A 20,724-nucleotide genomic window follows, 5' to 3' on the forward strand; every position below is an offset into this window, starting at 1 on the left:
AGGGATTTCCCCTTTGAATGAGACTCATCTTTCACACAGTCTTATAAAATTCACCTGGTGCCACAGCTGCAGCTAGTGACTTCGGGGATGTCACTACTGGATGTTGCTAGTGACTTCAGGGTTCTTACTTTAATGAGAAAAGAGCCCTAGGGAGTCTAGAAGTAAAGTGAGAGCCTTTCCAAAGAAACTGAAACTCTTCACTTTTGAGTCATTTGTAAAATTTACAGTTTTACCTTGGTAAATTTACTTGGGTGGACGATATGCCATCCTGGCTAGGGAAAGTCAGCCTTGAATTGGGCTATATTATGACTGCATTTTGGCTGAGGGTACAGGTCAGAAAAGAGCGTGGCCCTTTAAAAAAGTAAAATTGTGAGCATACCGCTCATTATAAAGGCTAGCAGAATTCTACCCACCAGGCTAGAGGAGACCTGTCTGGTAGGTCTCCTTATAACACTGACAAGAGGATGGATCCATACCTCCTGGATATCCCCAAGGAGTGTTCTTTCAAGTTAAGGGGTTGACCTGCTTGTTTGGTTTGGTAGGGGAGGATGCAGAATGTCTTTTACATTCATTCAATACCATAAATACCATAAAATTGTTCTTTTATTTGGGCTACTTAGGAAGTAGCTTGTCACTTTGAACTTTGTGGTAGCAAATGTTATCTGTGCTTGAAAGTCCCAGTGGCAGTGCCACCTCAGTGAAATGGCTGGTGTTGATTTCTTTTCTTAGAGTCTATTTGTTAACCGATAGAGCATCTCATCAAGTAGAGGAACTAGATGGAGACATAAAGTAGTGAAGGAAGCTAGAAATTGTTTGTTTTAGTGTAGGCTGTTTTTCACCTTCGTTTTTATTTGTTTGCATCAGAGATTGTTGGACACATTAAAAAATAAATTTACCAAGAATACAGTGGAACTCCGTTAAAATGGTCATGTTGTAAAGAATTATCATCCACGTTATAGGCTTAATTATATCTAAGAATTGGCTAGTTTATTCCATTCATCGATATGTCTGGGAGACAAGCCCCTGGTATAATAGTGAGAAACCAATGTGACTCTACCATATTAAATATCATCAGGATTTGAGGGAAGACCTTTACACAGATCTCTGTGTATCTATTCAATGATAGTTTATTCTTCCTGTTTTTCCTTCTTGCTCCATTTTTCTCTTTTCAAAAGTTAGAACAGTCATGTTAGCATGCCCTTGAGTAACTCCCAGGTCTGAATCTTGAAAAGCAGATTTCACTTAGCCAGCTGCCCCCTTTTCAGTTTTAACCATGAATGTTACATTTGGCAGGTTTTTCCCACTCATTCTTCCTCCTTCCTCATCCATTCTCTCTGCCCTCCACTGGGGTTCTGCTCAAATGGATTGTCATCCCCCAGATCATTCAGCAACTGAACTAATTCGCCCACCAATGGGAAGGTCCCACATCGGGAGGTACTTACTCCTTCCAGGCTCTTCCTGAGGAAAGCAAGCTTCCTTCCATGTGGCAGGAGTGAATTTTATATTTATTTGGCCTTGTGACTGATAAAATGGGCAGTTTAGGGGAACTGGAGAGGAGATGGCAGTTTTAACAGAGAAAAAACATTTGGTGGAGACGATCCCTTCTGCCTCCTTCGGGCGTGTCCCTCTTCTGGGCATCTCTTCAGGATTTCATTCCTCCGTCCCACTGCCGTTCACAACTGACCTTTCCAACCGCTCCAGAACTCTTGGCCCTGGCATTCCGTGATGTAAATTATTCCACACATGGCTCAAAATGGGTGCAAAGCAGTGTTGCCAGGTGTCGGATCACTAGTGTAAGTTTACTGGATCTCGGGGGAGGGAGGAGAAAGGGGGAGAAGTCGCTCTTGGAATTTATACAGTTAGTTGTTCCTGTTTCAGCCAAAGCACGATAACTGAGCTGTACGAGCGTGATGCTGTCGATGGCTGTGGGGAGCCAGAGCTCAGGGCTCGGAGCCGGGGCGGATTTCTGGTTGAGGTTTTCTTCTTTGAAGGTTCTAGTGTTGGGATATAGAGTATTTGGAATTGAACAGTTAGTAGTCCTGTTGCAGCGAGGGAACAGAGGACCTACGGGACAGACCGTGGACAATACTGCTTGGGATTATGGTACCTCTTCTTTTGTCTCAAAATGTAGGGGAACTGGCTTTCCTGTTTTTCCTAAAGATAGCCAAAATATGGCAAGAAAACTCTTCAGATTGCTCACCCTGTTTAGGAACATCCAGTCACAAAATTAAAAGATTTCTGTAGCTATGAGCTCTTTACTAAAACAAAAGTCTTATTTCCCCCCTTGTATATGATGTTACAGTCGTGGTTCATAGCCCCTTTAGGGAATCTGTGAGTGAAGGAGGTTGCCGCCAACTATCTTTTTGATTGGTCTTGATTCTTTTTTGACTTGTAAGTTGAGGGTTTATTTTCATTAGAAACAATTTAAATTTAGTAGTTTATCTCTTGAATGACCGCAACATTTTTTTTTAAGTTGTGTTAATGATAAGCAAATAGTGGAAAAACTCACATGAATTACACAGTTATTTATCTAGAGAAGTATATTGTGTTGATGCTGTTGGCTTTAATTGGCTCTGCTGAACCGTACTTTCCTGTTCCTTCTCTTTGTAGTTGTCATGGATGATGATGATGACTCGTGTCTCCTTGATCTTATTGGGTAAGATGCTCATTCCAAACTCAGGGTAAATCACATATCTGAGGTGTGCTGTACTAAAGCAACCTAATAAGCACATTAAAACCCAGTGGGTTTGAAAATAAACATCAAGTAATCATCATAGAGATAGTAGAGACAAATAGAGACATAGATTAATATAGGGGGCATGATTTAATAATTGTTTATTAAATTTAAGGGGTCCTGGTGGCACAGTGGTTAAGTGCCCAGCTGCCAGCTGAAAGGTCAGCAGTTCTAACTCACTAGCCGCTCCATGGGAGAAAGATGTGGCAGTCTGCTTGTATAAAGATTTACAGCCTTGGAAACCCTGTGGGGCAGTTTTACTCTGTCCTATAGGGTGGCTATGAATCAGAATTGACTTGACAGCAGTGGGTTTGATTTGGTTTGGAAACTCTGTGGAGCAGTTCTACCCTGTCCTATGGAGTTGCTATGAGTTGGAATCAACTCGACTGCAATGGATTTTTTTGTCTTGTTTTTTTCTTTGGTTTATTAGATTGATTTCTAACAAATCCCAGAAGGCAGAAATGAGCGATCATAGGGCATGGAACAACATCAAAACAGAACAAAGCAAAACACTACTAATAAAATTGTTTTGGAATAGAAAAATTAGGGCGAGGGTTTTACAAAAACTGATGTGTCATTTCCTCTTTAGTAAGAATGAGTCCTAAGTATAATTAATATATTTATTTGTTATGCTCCCCTTGTTTTTGTTTTCTAGAGACCCACAAGCACTGAACTATTTTCTTCATGGACCTAGTAATAAATCTGTAAGTCATACTGAGAACATTGCAGACACAAGTTTGGCTTCTTTACAGTTGAAGTAACCACCTTGTTGCATGTGTACTTTTGCAGAGCAACGATGACTTGACGAATACAGGATATTCTGCAGCCAACTCAAATTCCATTTTCGCCAGCTCTAGTGTGAGTACTGAAAACTGTCATGACCAAGTATTTCTGTCCCATTTCTGCCTCACTGGTGCCTTGTGGATTGAGGCTTTAATAGCCTTCGTATTATGATAAGAACCCTTATCTAGTCTTTTGTAACTGACATGGAAGGAAAATCTATTGACCTATGTCAACATTTTCTACTTTTAACTTAGCTGATTAAGACAATATGAGGTTTACTTTGCCATTTTTTATAAGCTTTCAACCTTCTTTCTAAAATGACTAGAAATGTTATAACCTGAGAAAGTCCAATCAGAATACTCTGAACTTTGTTATATAAGCTTAAAGAAATTACTCCTAATAGTAGCAATTAACTAATCATTTTTACCTTAAATCAGAAAAAATATTATATTAATTACGGACACTTAATGAGCATTTAGTGTATGCTTGGCACAAAGGCCTTAACATATATTAACCTCATTTAATTCTCACAATAATTCCATGAAGTAGGTTATTATCCATATTTTATATGTGAGGAAACTAAAACACAGAGAAGATTACACAACCAGATTTGCAGAGATAGGATTTTAACCCAGCCACCAGGCTCAAGGTCCCTAGGTGGCTCAAACAGTTTGCACCTAACTACTAAACTAGAGATTGGTAATTCAAACCCACCCAGTGGTACTGCAGAAAAAAGGCCTGGCTGTCTGCCTCGGTTAAAATTACAGCCAAGAAAACCCTATGGAGCATGTTCTACTCTGAAACACAGGGGTCGCCATGAATCAGAATTGACTTGACCGCAATGGGTTTGTTTGCTTTTTACCGGGCTCTGGAACCCATGTCATAAGCTCTAGGAACATCTAGACAGAAATCTGAGCTGGCGACTGGGGGAGTCTGTCTGGAGACTATTCAGATGACTGTGTTTAAGCCTTGTCTTCGTTTAATCTTTTCAACTACCTTGTTCTATCACTGGTTGTAGTCGGGGGTCAGACCGCTCTGCCACTTAACTAGCTGTGTAACCCTGGACATGTCACTAAAGCTCTGTAAGACTCAGTTTCCTGATTTATGAAACCGGGATAATAATAGAACTACCTCATAGAGTGGTTAAGATTAACTGACTAATCCATGGAAATCACTTGGTAGAGGGCTCAGTAAACGTTAGTTTATAATCATCATCATGGTTTTTATTTTCCTTACCTATAAAATGAGATAGTATTCAGAAATTCCTTGGGAATGCAGAACTCTTTCAAGTGTTTGAGTGTGTGAGGTACGCCAGGACACCTCTGCATACAGGAGATGGCTTAAAGGTGACAACAGTGGTTTCCTGTAAGCTGTGCGAGTCAGTTTCATATCTGAAATTCATTCCGAACGAGTAACAAGTAACTACATGTGATGCCATTAAGCCCATTAAGCCAATACCTAGCCTGTCCCTCAATATTAATAATTCTTATTTACCACCTCTCCCACTTCCATGTGAGTAGTAATTGAAGCTTTTCTGACTGCTTCATTCAGTATGTATACTTACTAGGAACTTGTCACTTATAATAGCAGTGTTAGAAATGCTCAGAAAAATGTGGGTGTTTAAACCTGTCTTCTGTTAATTTGTGTATTGTAAAAAGCAGTAAACTACATATCGCCACTCAGCAGATATTCATAACTACCTGCATATTTCTGTGCAAAAAATTATCCTCCTTGGTATCAGTTGGTTCCCCCACTTCCTTTCACATGCTTCCTGAAGTCCTAAAATGATGTCTACCTAACTCAGACCACATTAGGGCTATTTCAACGATTGAGTCAGTGTCAGATTAACTAGTCTTGGTTTTCCTGTCTAGCTCTTTGCAACTTCTAGCCCCCAACACTTTATTAGTCTGGAACAGAGAATCTCCACAGCTTTGCAAGTCAGAGCACTCATTCTTGATTGATCTACATACTTTAATTTTTTTTCTTTACCTTAGTTTTAAATGGCTGTTGACTCTTTTTCTTTAATAATTTTGACATGTCCCATGAAAGACTGCTAAAAAGTTGAATGTGTATCATATTTATCATTGACTGTATTTAATTCTCTTCAGATGCCTATGTTGTCTCTAGTTGGACACAAAAAAAAAAGTGGGTGTTTAATAAATGTTAATTGACTGTTATTTGAGTAGGAGACCGAAGTGATTTTTAAAACATCTTTATAAGCCGATTATGCCTGAGAAATCAATTAACCACTTACTTTATGTCAGAAGCTTGTTTTTATCTCAGCTAGTTGGGAGGGATGAGAAGGGGAAAGAACTAGGGTCTTCTTTCAGACTAGTCTAGTTCTAGGCCATCTTCTGGATCTCTAGCAGAACGACACCCAGAGCTCCCACAAATCACTTACATTCCTATGTGACACACAGGAGTCCGTCTCCTGGACATACATCTGGGCCTGAGACTCACTCAACCCTTGGACAGGAAGCAATTTGGAAAAAAAAAAGTCCATGCCAGTATCTCAAAGGTGAAGCTAAACTCCAAGCAATCCTCAATATGTTCACATTATTTATCTATTCCCTATAAAATAGTTTACCAGATCAAGGAGTACATATATTTACAAAAATAATGTTCGACATCATTGCTAAGAACATAAAGTATCAGAATAAGGTGAGCAGTTTGGAGAGCTGTATCTGAAAACCAGACTGTTACACTTTATTCATATTCAAAAATAGAATTACTATTACTTAAAAAAGAATCTTTTCAAAGGTTGAAAATGCCATATAACATGCTGCTTATTTTTTTTAGAATGCTGATCCTAAGTCATCCCTCAAAGGTGTAAGCAACCAGCTTGGAGAAGGGCCCAGTGATGGACTGCCACTTTCAAGTAGCCTTCAGTTTCTTGAAGATGAACTTGAGTCTTCTCCTCTTCCTGATCTCACTGAGGACCAACCTTTCGACATTCTTCAGAAATCCTTGCAGGAAGCCAATATCACTGAACAGACATTGGCAGAAGAGGCATATTTGGATGCCAGTATAGGTTCCAGCCAACAGTTTGCACAAGCTCAGCTTCATCCTTCTTCATCAGCATCCTTTACTCAGGCTTCTAATGTTTCTAATTACTCAGGTCAGACGCTGCAACCTATAGGAGTGACTCACGTGCCTGTTGGAGCATCGTTTGCAAGCAATACAGTGGGTGTGCAACATGGCTTTATGCAACACGTGGGCATCAGTGTTCCCAGCCAGCACTTGTCTAATAGCAGTCAGATTAGTGGTTCTGGTCAAATACAGTTAATTGGGTCATTTGGTAATCAGCCTTCCATGATGACTATTAATAACCTAGATGGATCTCAAATCATATTAAAGGGCAGTGGGCAGCAAGCCCCATCAAATGTGAGTGGAGGGCTGCTGGTTCACAGACAGACTCCTAATGGCAATTCCTTGTTTGGAAACTCCAGTTCCAGTCCGGTAGCACAGCCTGTTACTGTTCCATTTAACAGCACAAATTTTCAAACGTCTTTACCTGTGCATAACATCATCATACAAAGGGGTCTTGCACCAAATTCAAATAAAGTCCCAATTAATATCCAGCCAAAGCCTATCCAGATGGGTCAGCAAAATACATACAATGTGAACAATTTGGGAATACAGCAGCACCATGTACAACAAGGGATCTCTTTTGCTTCTGCAAGCTCACCCCAGGGCTCAGTAGTTGGTCCACACATGTCTGTGAACATTGTAAATCAACAGAACGCAAGAAAACCAGTCACCTCACAGGCAGTGAGCAGTGCTGGGGGTAGTATCGTTATTCATTCTCCCATGGGCCAGCCTCATGCACCCCAGAGTCAGTTCCTCATACCTACAAGCCTTTCTGTCAGTTCCAACTCGGTACACCATGTCCAGACCATAAATGGGCAACTTCTTCAGACTCAACCATCTCAGCTCCTTTCTGGCCAAGTGGCCTCAGAGCATGTCATGTTGAACAGAAACTCTTCCAACATGCTCAGGACCAACCAACCATATTCTGGACAAATGCTTAACAACCAGAATCCCGCCGTCCAGTTAGTGTCTGGACAGACGTTTGCCGCGTCTGGAAGCCCAGTGATAGTCAATCATGCTTCTCCTCAGATAGTTGGTGGACAGATGCCCTTGCAGCAGGCATCACCAACTGTATTACACCTGTCGCCGGGGCAGAGCAGTGTCTCCCAAGGAAGACCTGGCTTCACCACCATGCCCTCAGTGACGAGCATGGCAGGACCTAGTCGGTTCCCTGTTGTCAGCTCATCCAGCACTGTCCATCCCAATGTTGGCTCTGCAGTTCAGTCTGGTGCATCAGGATCAAACTTTACCGGAGATCAGTTAACCCAGCCAAACAGGACTCCAGCACCGGCCAGTGTATCTCATCGTCTTCCAGTTTGTTCTTCCAAATCTACCAGCACCTTCAGTAACACACCTGGAGCAGGAACCCAGCAACAGTTCTTCTGTCAGGTAATGTTCCCTTTATCAAATAAATATTTGGATGATTACAGAAAGGAAGAATGGAATGTGCATTTAATGGAATATAATTTTCATCATAAATTCCCCATTTTTCTATTTAAAAATTTCTATTTGTGATTGCCTTTTTTCTTTTTCTTTTTTTTTAATCTAGCATAACATAATGGTTTAAAGTGAAGATTCTGGAATCAGACTGTTGAGTTTAAGTCTAAGCTTTATGGCATTGAGCAAGCTAACTTACCTTTCTAGGCTTAATTTTTCTTTTCGGTGAAATGGGGATAATAATACTACTTATCTTGTGGAGTCATTGGGAGGATTAAATGAGATAATCAACATATGATACTAAGCACAATCTCTGGAAAATAGCAAATAATTAGAACCAATGTTAATATATATACTCGATGAAATGTATTGTGGGCATTTAAAATGAAAGCTTGTTTTAGATTATTCACTTACATCATATAGCAAGCCACTAGTCGTGTGACTATAAACTGGGTGGAGAGGTCATGGCTGCTTCTTGGGTGCCAACCAGAGGGGCCCAGGGACTCACTGTGACTCAACGGTGGGTAGCTGGCCTACAGCAGATGGGGATACAGAGGAAGGGATCCAGGGCCTCTGTCATTTGACCAGGCACATGAACCTACTCTCACCGTGCTTTGTGCTGTGGGCAATCAGTAAAACAACAGAAAGATTATTTTCCTGACAAGCACCAGATGGTTAACAGCTTCAGTCACTCACCTCCGTCTGATGGTCCTTGGGCTCTTCTAGCCCTCAGGCCCCACTCATTCTGGGCACATTCCATAACTACAGCTCTTCTTCTTCTCCGTTTCTGGGGACCCATGCCACGTCCCCATTTCCATGCCCATGGTCTACCCTCTTCCATTTCCACTGCCTTTCTCCTTCACATTTAGAAATACTTGGAAACTTGTCTGTACCATATATATATCCATCTTTTAAGAAGTCTCTACTTTTGACTTAATAATTCCACTCCTAAGCAAACAAGCAAAGATTATTTATGAGCAATGATGTTCAATGTATTACTTTTGGTATCAAAGGTTTCTTTTTTTTTTTGAAATGTCAGACTGATAGAAAAGTTAGAGTTGCAAGAATAGTCCAAAGAATTTCCATATACTCTTCACTGAGATTCCCCCCACCCCCATTTGTTTTGCCTTCTCTTTGTCATGTGTATTCTCTCTCACTCACTCACTCGCACACAATTTGCGAGAGTAAATTGCAGGCATGATACCTCTTGACCACTAAATACTTTGGACTTCAGTGCTTATTTCCTAAAAACAAGGACAGTCCTATACGTTACCACAGTACAGTAATCAAATCAGCATATTACAATGCTATCATCTAATCTACAGACCTTATTCAGGTTTAGTCAGTTCTCCTGATAATGTCCGTTACAGCAAAAGAGAAAAAAAATTATGCTTTGTTTTTATGGTCCGGGATCCTGTTTTGTTGTCGTGTCTCCTTTGTATTCTTTAAACCTGGCACTATTCTTCTCTGTTTTCTTTTATGACCTTGAGATTTTTGGAAAGTACAAACCAATTATTTTTGTAGAATGCCCCCTCAATTTGGGTTGGTCTGATGTATCCTCATGATTAGATTCAGGTTATAAATTTTTGGCAGAATTGCCACTGAAGTCATGTGTCCTCTCAGTGCTCACGTGTAGGTTTGTTCCATTGCCATGATGTTAATTTTGATCGCTTGCTTAAGATAGTCTCTGCTAGGTTGCTCTCCACTATGAAGTTATTCTTTCTCCTTTTGTCATTTATAAGTATCTTATGGGAGATACTTTGAGACTATGTAAATATCCAGTTTTCTCATCAGATTTGCATATAATGGTTTAAACTTCCATTGGTAATTCCTGACTGAATCAGTTATTACTATCATGATTGTCAAGCGGAAATGTCCTAATTCCATCATCTAGTCTGCATTTATTGTTGGTATTCTACTCTAAGGAAGAGCTTTTTCTTCTCCCTCTGTTTGTTTGTTTGTTTGTATCAGTATGGACTCATAGATTCTTATTTTGTTTAATGAGTTTTAAAGTGCTACTATCTTTTTTTTTTTTAATGCTCAAATTGACCCAGATTTGGCCAGTGGGTGTCTTTCCAAATTGACTGCTGGGATTTCTGACATGTTTCCATCATACCTTGAGCACTTTCGTTAATTTCTTGCAAAACAAGATGTTTCCTCTTCCTCTTTTATTTTACCTGCCCCTGCTCCAGAATCAACTGTTTCTTTAAAGAGCCTTGCTTCCTTCTCATGGACAACAGTATTTAGAAACCACAGTCTGAGCACTGTTGTATGCTCATTGCTACTGAGATCCTCACTGCTGACAATGCTCAGAAGTATATATGCTTATATATACTCAACATCTGTGGTGTTGTGTGCTGTCAAGTCTATTCTGACTCATAGCAACCCCATAGGACAGAGTAGAACGGCCCCATAGAATTTCCTAGGCTTTAATTTTTATGGGAGCAGATCACCAGGTCTTTTCTCCCACGGAGCAACTAGTGAGTTCGAACCACCAACCTTTTTATTAGCTTCACCATTGCACCACCAGGGCTCCTTCTAACATCTATATCTGTCAATCTGTATGGAAAACATGAGTTCATATTGATACTTCCAGTTTTAATCTGGCACCAGCAGGGTTTATTCAGGTCTCCCTCTTTCCATATTTGTAACTCTCTTGTTTAACATTGAGAAATCCAGTTCCACAATTTACTTACTTGCTCAATCCTAAAATACACAGAAAGTAGGTTCAGAATTGCTAAGCCATAAAAAGAAAAAAAAAAAACCCTACTAATTAGCATTAATATTTTATGTAAATATATAGCATGTGGTCTCTTGAGACTGGTTTCTTTCACTTAGTGTAATGTTTTCAGGGTTCATTCATGTAGTAGCATATATCAGAACTTCATTCCATTTTAGTGGCTAAATAATACTCCATTGTGTGGATATACCACCTTTTGTTATCTGTTGGTTGGATGTGAACATGGAGCCCTGGTGGCATAGTGGTTAAGTGCTTAGCTGCCAACCAAAAGGTTGTCAGTTTGAACCCAGCAGCAGCTCGGCAGGAGAAAGATGTGGCAGCCTGCTTCCCATTACAGCCTTGGAAACCCTATGGGGCGGTTCTGCTCTGTCCTGTAGGTCACTATAAGTTGAAATGGACTCAGTGGCAGTGGGTTTGGTTTTGGTTTGATGGTGAACATTCAGGTTGTTTTCACCCTTTACCTATTTTGAATAATTCTGTGAACATTAAGGTACAGGTTTTTTTGTGGACATTTCTCTCGGGTTTATACCTAGAAGTGGAATTGCTGGGTTATGTGTTCATTCTGTTTAACTTTTTGAGGAACTGCCAAACGGTTTTCCAAGGCAGCTGTGCCATTTTACATTCCGATCAGGAGCATATAAGGTTCCAATTTCTTAATATTCTTCCCAACACTTGTAACTGTCTGCTGTTTTGATTATAGCCATCCTAGTGGGTATGAAGTGGTATCTCATTGTGGTTTTGATTTGCATTACCATGACAACTAATAATGTGGGACATCTTTTCATGTGCTGTGCTTCTTGGCCATTGGTATATCTTCCTTGTGATAAAAATGTATGTGACAAAACATTTGCCAGTTCAACCTTTTTTACATATACAGTTTACTGGCATTAATTACATTCATCATGTTATGCAACCATTGCCACTATCTCTTTCAAAATTATTCCACCACCATTTACCAAAACTCAATGTCCCTAAAGAAGGTCTCTTTTCCTCCTCCCTCCCACCGCTTATAAACTTGGGCCTCTATACACCTACCTATTTTAGATATATCATTTAAGTGGGATCACACAATATTTGTCCTTTTGTGACTGCCTTATTTTACTCACCACAATGTTTTCAAGGTTGATCATGTTATAGCGTGCGTTAGGACTTCATTTCTTTCTATGACTGAGTACTATTTCATTGTATGTATAAAACCAAACAAACACACAAAAAAATTTGGTTCCAACTCATAGCAACCCTATAGGGCAGAGTAGAACTGCCCCATACAGTTTCCAAGGAGCCACTAGTGGATTCAAACTGCTGACCCTTTGCTTACCAGCCATAGCTTTTAACCACTAGGCCACGTTTATTTAACCATTAATCCGTCGAAGGACCACTTAGGTTGTTTCCACCTTTTGGCTATGTGAATAATGCTGCGGTGAGTATTGGTGTACGAGTTTCTGTGTATGTTCTTGATTTCAGTTCTTTTGGATGTAGACCTAGAATTAGTGTTGCTGGATCATATGGCAATTCTATCTTTAACTTTTTGAAAAACGGCCAAGCTGTTTTCTACAGTGGCTGCACCATTTTACATTCCCACGAGCAGTGGAGAGAGGGTTTCAGTTTCTCTACATCCTTGCCGACATCTGTTGTTTTCCTTTTTTTTTTTTTATCTTCGCTGCTCTGTTAGGGGTGAAGTGGTATCTCATTGTGGTTTTGATTTGTATCGCCCTGGCGGTTAAGAGCTCAGCTGCTAACCAAAATGTAGGCACCTGTGCCACCAGGGCTCCTTATTATATATTTATACTTATCTCTGCAGTACACCACAGACACTGTCACTTTATTATATAAATTGGGGATCATTTTATATCAGTTTGTATTGATCTGCTTTATTTTTGTTAATTATAATTGTACGTAATCAGTGAGCATGGTGATTTCCTTTTTTTGCTATACAGTAATAATGCTTTAATGGGGGGAGAGGAACCTTGCCCCTCCCTCTATGACTCCCAAAAGTTTTGGTTATTCAAAGGTAACAAGAAGCCTATGGTGACAGTCCCAGAGTCATTTTATGTAACTCGTAATGCCAGAAAGTTTTGGGAATTAGGTCAGTTGCATTATTTCAAGTGTGTTTCTGCTATAGGTTCTCAGGAACAAGTGAAACCTCAGATATATTGGAGTAAGGAAGCCACAGCCTTGGCCGCACCATGAGTTGGAAGAATGGGGTTTCGGTGTCATCTAACATTCAAACCCTCAGGACATCCAGAAACAGTTATAGAGACCTTTTTACATTATAATTTCTGTATAACATTTTCTGTATAAATGTCTTTATAGCACATGATAAAATATGGAACTTTATAGAATATTACTATCAGAGGTCTTCAGTGTTTGTCTGGGGATACTTAATTTAGCAAGTATTGACACTATAAAGGGTTAATGTTACAGAGGACTAAGTTTTTAAGTGTAAATTTTATTTGTCTTTGGTATAGTTAATACATTTACTTGGTTCAAAATTCAAACGGAACAGAAAGGTATATGTGGTTGTTGGGTGCCACTGAGTCAATTCTGACTCATAGTGACCCTCTGTGACAGAGTAGAACTGCCCCATAGAGTTTCATAGGTTCTAATCTCTACAGAAGCAGGTCATCAGGTCTTTTTCTGCTGACCTTTCCATTGGCACCCGAGCCCTTAACCACTGAGCCACCATGTCTCCTAGAAAGGTATATACTACAGTGAGAAGTTTCCCTCCTGTTTCTGTCCCTCAGTCACCCAGTTGCCTAAAGGCAGCCAGTGTAGCCAGCTTCTTATGGAGTGAACTTAAATCCCCAGCCCACCTATTGTATTATAAAAATTTTCAAACCTACAGAAAAGGCTTAAAGAATACAGTGAACCCACTAATTTAAATTCACCAGTTTATGTTTTATAACATTCGCTTTATCTGTGTGTCTGTCTCTCTCTTTTTATGCATGCACGTATGTCTTTTTTTTTTCTGAACCATTAAAAGTTGCAGGCATCGTAACTGCTTATCCCTGAATACTTCAGCATGTATCTCCTAAGAGCCCCCCATCCTGCCAAAAAACAAAACAAATCCATTGGGGTTGAGTTGATTCTGATTCATGGTGACCCTGTTGGACAGATAGAAGTGCCCCATAGGGTTTCCAAGGCTATAGTCTTTATGGAAGCAGACTGCCACATCTTTCTCCCGCGGAGTGGCTGGTGGGTTCGAATTACCGTCCTTTCGGTTAACAGCTAAGTGTTTAACCACTGCACTACCAGGGCTCCTTCTCCTAAGAACAAGGACATTTTCCTACGCAACCAAATATCATTATCACATGCAGGATATTTAACACTGATACATTAAAATTATATCAAATTCCATCAATTTTTCCAATAATGTCCTTTACAGCAATTTCTTTAGAATCCAATCAAAGAGCACTGATTTTATTTACTTGTCATGTCTCTTTAGTCTACAACAGTCTGGATCAACTGTCTTGTAGAGTGTCCCTCAGTCTGGATTTGTCTGATTGTTTCCTCATGATTTGATTCAGGCTAAACATTTTTTGGCAAAGCACATAATGTTGGTTTGTCCCGTTACAGATGATGCTGAGTGTGATCACTTGGGTAAGATAGTGCCCACTGGGTTTCTCCTGGTGGTGGTGGTATGATGATTTGAGATCACGTGACTCCTGTTCTCAGCCTCTCACCCAATGATTTGAGACTCCATTGAAGCTTCATACCTGCCTTAGTCATGTAGTGCTACTATAACAGAAATACCACAAGTGGATGGCTTTAACAAAGAGAAATTTATTCTCTCACAGTCTAGTAGGCTACAAGTTCAAATTCAGGGCATCAGCTCCAGAGAAAGGCTTTCTCTCTCTGTCAGCTCTGGAGGAAGGTCCTTGTCATCGCTTTTCCCATGGTCTGGGAGCAACTCAGCACAGGAACTTCAGGTTCAAAGGACGCGCTGTGCTCCCGGTGCTGCTTTCTTGGTGGTATGAGGTCCCCATGTCTCTCTGCTCACTTCTCTCTCTTATATCTCAGAAGAGATTGGCTGAAGACACTATCTAATCTTGTAGACCTCATCAGTATAACTGCTGCTAATCTACCTTATTACATCATAGTGATAGGATTTACAACACAGAGGGAAATCACACCAGCTGACAAAATGGTAGACAGTCATACAATACTGGGAATCATGACTTAGCCAAGCCAACAGATACTTTTGGGGGACACAGTTCAATCCATGACAATACCTGAATTTTACATTGATGGCTGCAAAATGGTGATTTTTCTAATTGTATTATTCTTCCTACATTTCTTGGCTGGCGTTATTCCATGAAGAGCTTTCTCTCTCCCTCCTACTTTTTTGAGTGACACTATGAACTCATGGATTTTGTTGTTGTTGATAAGGGTTTTTGCATTCATTTTTTAAACTTTTTATTATGGAGAATTTTAAACATAAACAAAAGTAGGCAAAATAGTGTGTTGATCACAACTGAATTCTCTACATTCTCCAGCCCCGCCCTTCCCTAACCTCCCATCCCCCTGTGGTTTGGCCTGCCTACCCTGCTGTGGAACTGCTGTGTTTTCATTTCAGTTCTTGGCTTTTCTTTTCTTTCTACACCTTTAATAAGTTGTCAAATCCTATAAATTCTTCTTTGAAAATGCCTCCCATATCCATTCTTTGCAATGATAATGAAAATCATAAGCATACAAACAGCAAACAGTTCAGTGCAAGGAGCTATCCTATTATCTCTAATCCTTTGGTGTTGTTAGGTGCCCTTGAGTTGATTCCAACTCACAGTGACCCTGTGCACAACAGAACGAAACACTGGTCCTGAGCCATCCTTACAATCATGGTTATGCTTGAGCTCATGGTCGCAGCCACTGTGTCACTCCGCCTCCTTGAGGGTCTTCCTCTTTTCCTCTGACCCTGTACTCTGCCAAGCATGATGTTCTTCTCCAGGGACTGATCCCTCCTGACAACATGTCCAGAGTATGTAAGACGCAGTCTCACCATCCTTGCTTCTAAGGAGCATTCTGGTTGTACTTCCTCCAAGACAGATCTGTTCGTTCTTTTGGCAGTCCGTGGTATAATCAATATTCTTTGCCAACACCACAATTCAAAGGCATCAGTTCTCCTTATTCATCGTCCAGCTTTCACATGCATATGATGCGATTGAAAATACCATGGCCTGGGTGAGGCGCACCTTAGTCTTCAAGGTGACATCTTTGCTCTTCAACACTTTGAAGAGGTCCTTTGCAGCAGATTTACCTAATGTCTTTTGATTTCTTGACTGCTGCTTCCATGGCTGTTGATTGTGGATCCAAGTAAAATGAAATCCTTGACAACTTCAATCTTTTCTCCATTTATCACGATGTTGCTTATTGGTCCAGTTGTGAGGATTTTTGTTTTCTTTATGTTGAGGTGCAGTCCATACTGAAGGCTGTGGCCTTTGATCTTCATTAGTAAGTGCTTCAATTCCTCTTCACTTTCAGCAAGCAAGGTTGTGTTATCTACATAATGCAGGTTGTTAATGAATCTTCCTCCAATCCTGATGCCCCATTCTTCTTCATATAGTCCAATTCTTGTATTATTTGCTCAGCATACAGATTGAATAGGTATGGTGAAAGAATACAACCCTGATGCACACCTTTCCTGACTTTAAACCAATCAGTATCCCCTTGTTCTGTCCAAACAACTGCCTCTTGATCTATGTAAAGGTTCCTCATGAGCACAATTAAGCGTTCAGGAATTCCTATTCTTCGCAATGTTATCCATAATTTGTCATGATCCACACAGTCAAATGCCTTTGCATAGTCAATAAAACACAGGTAAACATCCTTCTGGTATTTTCTGCTTTCAGCCAGGACTCATCTGACATCAGCAATGATATCCCTGGTTCCACGTCCTTTTCTGAAACCAGCCTGAATTTCTGGCAGTTCCCTGTCGATATACTGCCGCAGCCATTTTTGAATGATCTTCAGCAAAATTTTGCTTGCATGTGATACCAATGATATTGTTCTATAATTTCCACATTCGGTTGGATCACCTTTCTTGGGAATAGGCATAAATATGGATCTCTTCCAGTCAGTTAGCCAGGAAGCTGTCTTCCATATTTCTTGGCATAGACGAGTGAGCACCTTCAGCGCTGCATCTGTTTGTTGAAACATCTCAGTTGATATTCCATCAATTCCTGGAGCCTTGTTTTTCACCTATGCCTTCAGAGTGGCTTGGACTTCTTCCTTCAGTACCATTGGTTCCTGATCATATGCCCACCTCTTGAAATGGTTGAACATTGACTAATTCTTTTTGGTATAATGACTCTGTGTATTCCTTCCATCTTCTTGTGTTGGTTTCTGCATCGTTTAATATTTTCCCCATAGAATCCTTCACTATTGCAACTTGAGGCTTGAATTTTTCCTTCAGTTCTTTCAGCTTGAGAAACGCCAAGCGTGTTCTTCCCTTTTGGTTTTCCATCTCCAGCTCTTTGCACGTGTCATTATAATACTTTACTTTGTCTTCTCGAGCCACCCTTTGAAATCTTCTGTTCAGTTCTTTTACTTCATCAATTCTTCCTTTTGCTTTAGCTACTTGATGTTCGAGAGCAAGTTTCAGAGTCTCCTCTGATATCCATCTTGGTCTTTTCTTTCTCTCCTGTCTTTTCAATGACCTCTTGCTTTCTTCATGGATGATGTCCTTGATGTCATTCCACAACTCGTCTGGTCTTCAGTCACTAGTGTTCAATGCATCAAATCTATTCTTGAGATGGTCTCTAAATTCAGGTGGGATATACTCAAGGTCATATTTTGGCTCTCGTGGACTTGCTCTGATTTTCTTCATTTTCAGCTTGAACTTGCATATGAGCAATTGATGGTCTGTTCCACAGTTGGGCCCTGGCCTTGTTCTGACTGGTGATATTGAGCTTTTCCATCATCTCTTTCCACAGATGTAGTCAATTTGATTACTGTGTGTTCCATTTGGTGAGGTCCATGTGTATAGTTGCCGTTTATGTTGGTGAAAGAAGGTATTTGCAATGAAGAAGTCATTGGTCTTGCAAAATTCTATCATTCGATCTCCGGCATTGTTTCTGTCACCAAGGCCATATTTTCCAACTACTGATCCTTCTTCTTTGTTTCCAACTTTCACATTCCAATCACCAGTAATTATGAATGAATCTTGATTGCATGTTCGATCAATTTCAGACTGCAGCAGCTGATAAAAATCTTCTCTTTCTTCATCTTTGGCTCTAGTGGTTGGTGCATAAATTTGAATAATAGTCGTATTAACTGGTCTTCCTTGTAGGCATATGGATATTATCCTATCACTGACAGTGTTGTACTTCAGGATAGGTCTTGAGACGTTCTTTTTGATGATGAATGCAACACCATTCCTCTTCAAGTTGTCATTCCCAGCACAGTAGACTATATGATTGTCTGATTCAAAATGGCCAATACCAGTCCATTTCATCTCACTAATGCCTAGGATATTGATGTTTATGCATTCCATTTCATTTTTGACGATTTCCAGTTTTCTTAGATTCATACTTCGTATATTCCAGGTTCTGATTATTTATGGATGTTTGCAGCTGTTTCTTCTCATTTTGAGTCACGCCACATCAGCAGATGAAGGTCCCGAAAGCTTTACTCCTTCCAAGTTATTAAGATCGACTCTACTTTGAGGAGGCAGCTCTTTCCCAGTCATCTTTTGAGTGCCTTCCAACCTGGGGGGCTCATCTTCCAGCACTGTGTCAGACAGTGTTCCGCTGCTATTCACAAGGTTTTCACTGGCTAATGCTTTTCAGAAGTAGACTGCTGGGTCCTTCTTCCTAGTCTGTCTTAGTCTGGAAGCTCAGCTGAAACCTGTCCTCCATGGGTGACCCTGCTGTTATCTGAATACTGGTGGCATAACTTCCAGCATCACAACAACACGCAAGCCCCCACAGTACGACAAACTGACAGACACGTGGGGGTCTCTAATCCTTACCTTGGAGCTACGAGTAGCATTATTGTCCCCATTTCACAGTCTCAGAGATGGAGATTCAGAACATAATCAAATTACTCCTAAAGGCAGACTTTACCTGCTAGCTGTCTATACCATACTACTTGCCATCTCTCCCCCTTTCTATATCCATACCCTTAGCTAGAATGTAAGTTGTCATTGTTAGGTGCCTTTGAGTCAATTCCGACTCAACACAACCCCACATATAACAGAACAAAACATTATCCAGTCCTGTGCCATCCTTAAAATAGTAGGCATGGTTGAGTCCATTGTTGCAGCCACTGTGTCAGTCCTCTTTTTCACTGACTCTCTGCTTTACCAAGTGTGATGTCCTTCTCCAGGGACTGGTCCCTCCTGATAACGTCCAAAGTAAGTGAGATGAGGTCTCACCATCCTTGCTTCTAAGGAGCATTCTGGCTGTACTTCTTCCAAAACAGATTTGTTCTTCTGGCAATTTATGGTATATTCAATATTCTTTGCCATCACCCTAATTCAAATGTGTCAGTCTTCCTTATTCATTGTCCAGCTTTCACATGCATATGAAGTGGTCAAAAGCTTAAGAGGGACTGTAGTATAATGGGGAAAACAAGGGTTGCCACAGGAGTCAGAACACAGGCATAGCCCAGCTCTGCCACTAACTGGTTGTGTGATCGAAGACTCAAATCTTTAAACTCTCTGAGCGCTGGTGTTCTCTTCTCTAAAATGCAAACACATAGTTGTACAATAAAATTACCTGGGGAGCTTTAAAAAAAATATGCGTGTCTGGTCCCCCCTACCCCATGAATTCTGATTTCAACAGACTGCAGAGAGGACCCCGCATCAGCATCTTTTGAAAGCTCCCCACGTGATTCTAAAGTGCAGCCAGACTGGAGAACCACTGAGCCAGATGATTTCCCAGGCCTCTTCCAACCCTACCATCTCTTCATTAAACAACTGTAGCCATTGTCTAGGTGATTAATCTGCCTTCAGCCTCTTCCTAAAGGCAGATTTCCACCAGCTTAATCTTCCTCAAACACTGTTTGCTTGACGACCTGAACAGAATCATTTGGGAGTTTCCCATTCCTACAGAATAAAGGACAAATCCCTGGCCCACTCAGAAACCCTCCTCCACAGGAGCCAGGCCTATCCCTCACTGCCTCCTGCATAGGCCAGACTCACTCGTTGTGACTCTCAAGCCTTTGCTGATTGGCATTCATCAAATGTCACTTCCTATCATGTCTATACCCCTGCCTGCCCCCCTTCAGGACCCCACCCAGGGCCCCCTGAAGAATGAAGCCTTTTCTGTCTCTCTGCTCATCTCCTCTTCTCTGCCCACTGCACTGCCCACTAGGTATATAATCACATGCTGTGCAAAACGTTTCCTTCATTGGCTCAGTCATTCACCAGTATTACAGTGCCTACCATGTGCCAGCCCTGGGCTGAATCCCAATGATACAACCATCTGTTCCAGAACAGGTAGCAGACAGATAAGCCAACAGTCACAGCCCAGTATTTTAAGTGCTCTAATAGAAGCTTTTTTTTTTTTTAATAGAAGCAGGTCAGATTGCCAGGCTCACAAAAGAGCCCCTAACCTGAATGGGATAGTCAGGGAAAGTTTCCTTGTGGTAGTGGTTTCTGAGCTGAGACCTAAACCAACCAGTTGTTGTCAGGTTGACTCTGACTCGTGGTGACCGTGTGTGTGTCAGAGAAGAACTGTGCTCCATAGGGCTTTTAGTGGCTGATTTTTCAGAAGTAGATCAACAGGCCTTTTCTTCTCAGGTGCCTCTCGGTGGACTCGAACTTCCAACCTTTTGATTAGCAACTGAGCATGTTAACCTTTTGCACTACCCAGGGAGCTGAGACCTACTGAGGGAGGAATAAGAATTATCTAGGCAGAGAGAGTCTGGGTGAAGGATGTTGAGGCAGTGGAAACAGCAAGTGTAAAGGCTGGAGAGAAAAAGATCCTGTGGTACTGTGGAG

At 40.9% G+C, this 20,724-nt stretch overlaps 1 protein-coding gene across 3 annotated transcripts in view; it reads left to right on the forward strand.

Moving 5' to 3' along the window:
- BICRAL (BICRA like chromatin remodeling complex associated protein) overlaps nt 1-20,724 on the forward strand; it is a 78,072-nt gene that overhangs the window by 35,061 nt on the left and 22,287 nt on the right. For 2 of the 3 annotated variants that reach the window (XM_023545630.2, XM_064286264.1), the window contains 4 exons: nt 2,611-2,656; nt 3,390-3,438; nt 3,524-3,592; nt 6,317-7,996. In XM_023545630.2, the coding sequence (XP_023401398.1) occupies nt 2,616-2,656; nt 3,390-3,438; nt 3,524-3,592; nt 6,317-7,996 (1,839 nt within the window). In that variant the 5' untranslated portion in view covers nt 2,611-2,615. Of the gene's footprint in view, nt 1-1,812; nt 2,104-2,610; nt 2,657-3,389; nt 3,439-3,523; nt 3,593-6,316; nt 7,997-20,724 lie in introns of those variants that run through there. The other variant, XM_064286261.1, reaches the window with a different exon arrangement.

The sequence above is a fragment of the Loxodonta africana genome, chromosome 1 (assembly GCF_030014295.1).
Source record: "Loxodonta africana isolate mLoxAfr1 chromosome 1, mLoxAfr1.hap2, whole genome shotgun sequence".
Taxonomy (NCBI): Eukaryota; Metazoa; Chordata; class Mammalia; order Proboscidea; family Elephantidae; genus Loxodonta; species Loxodonta africana.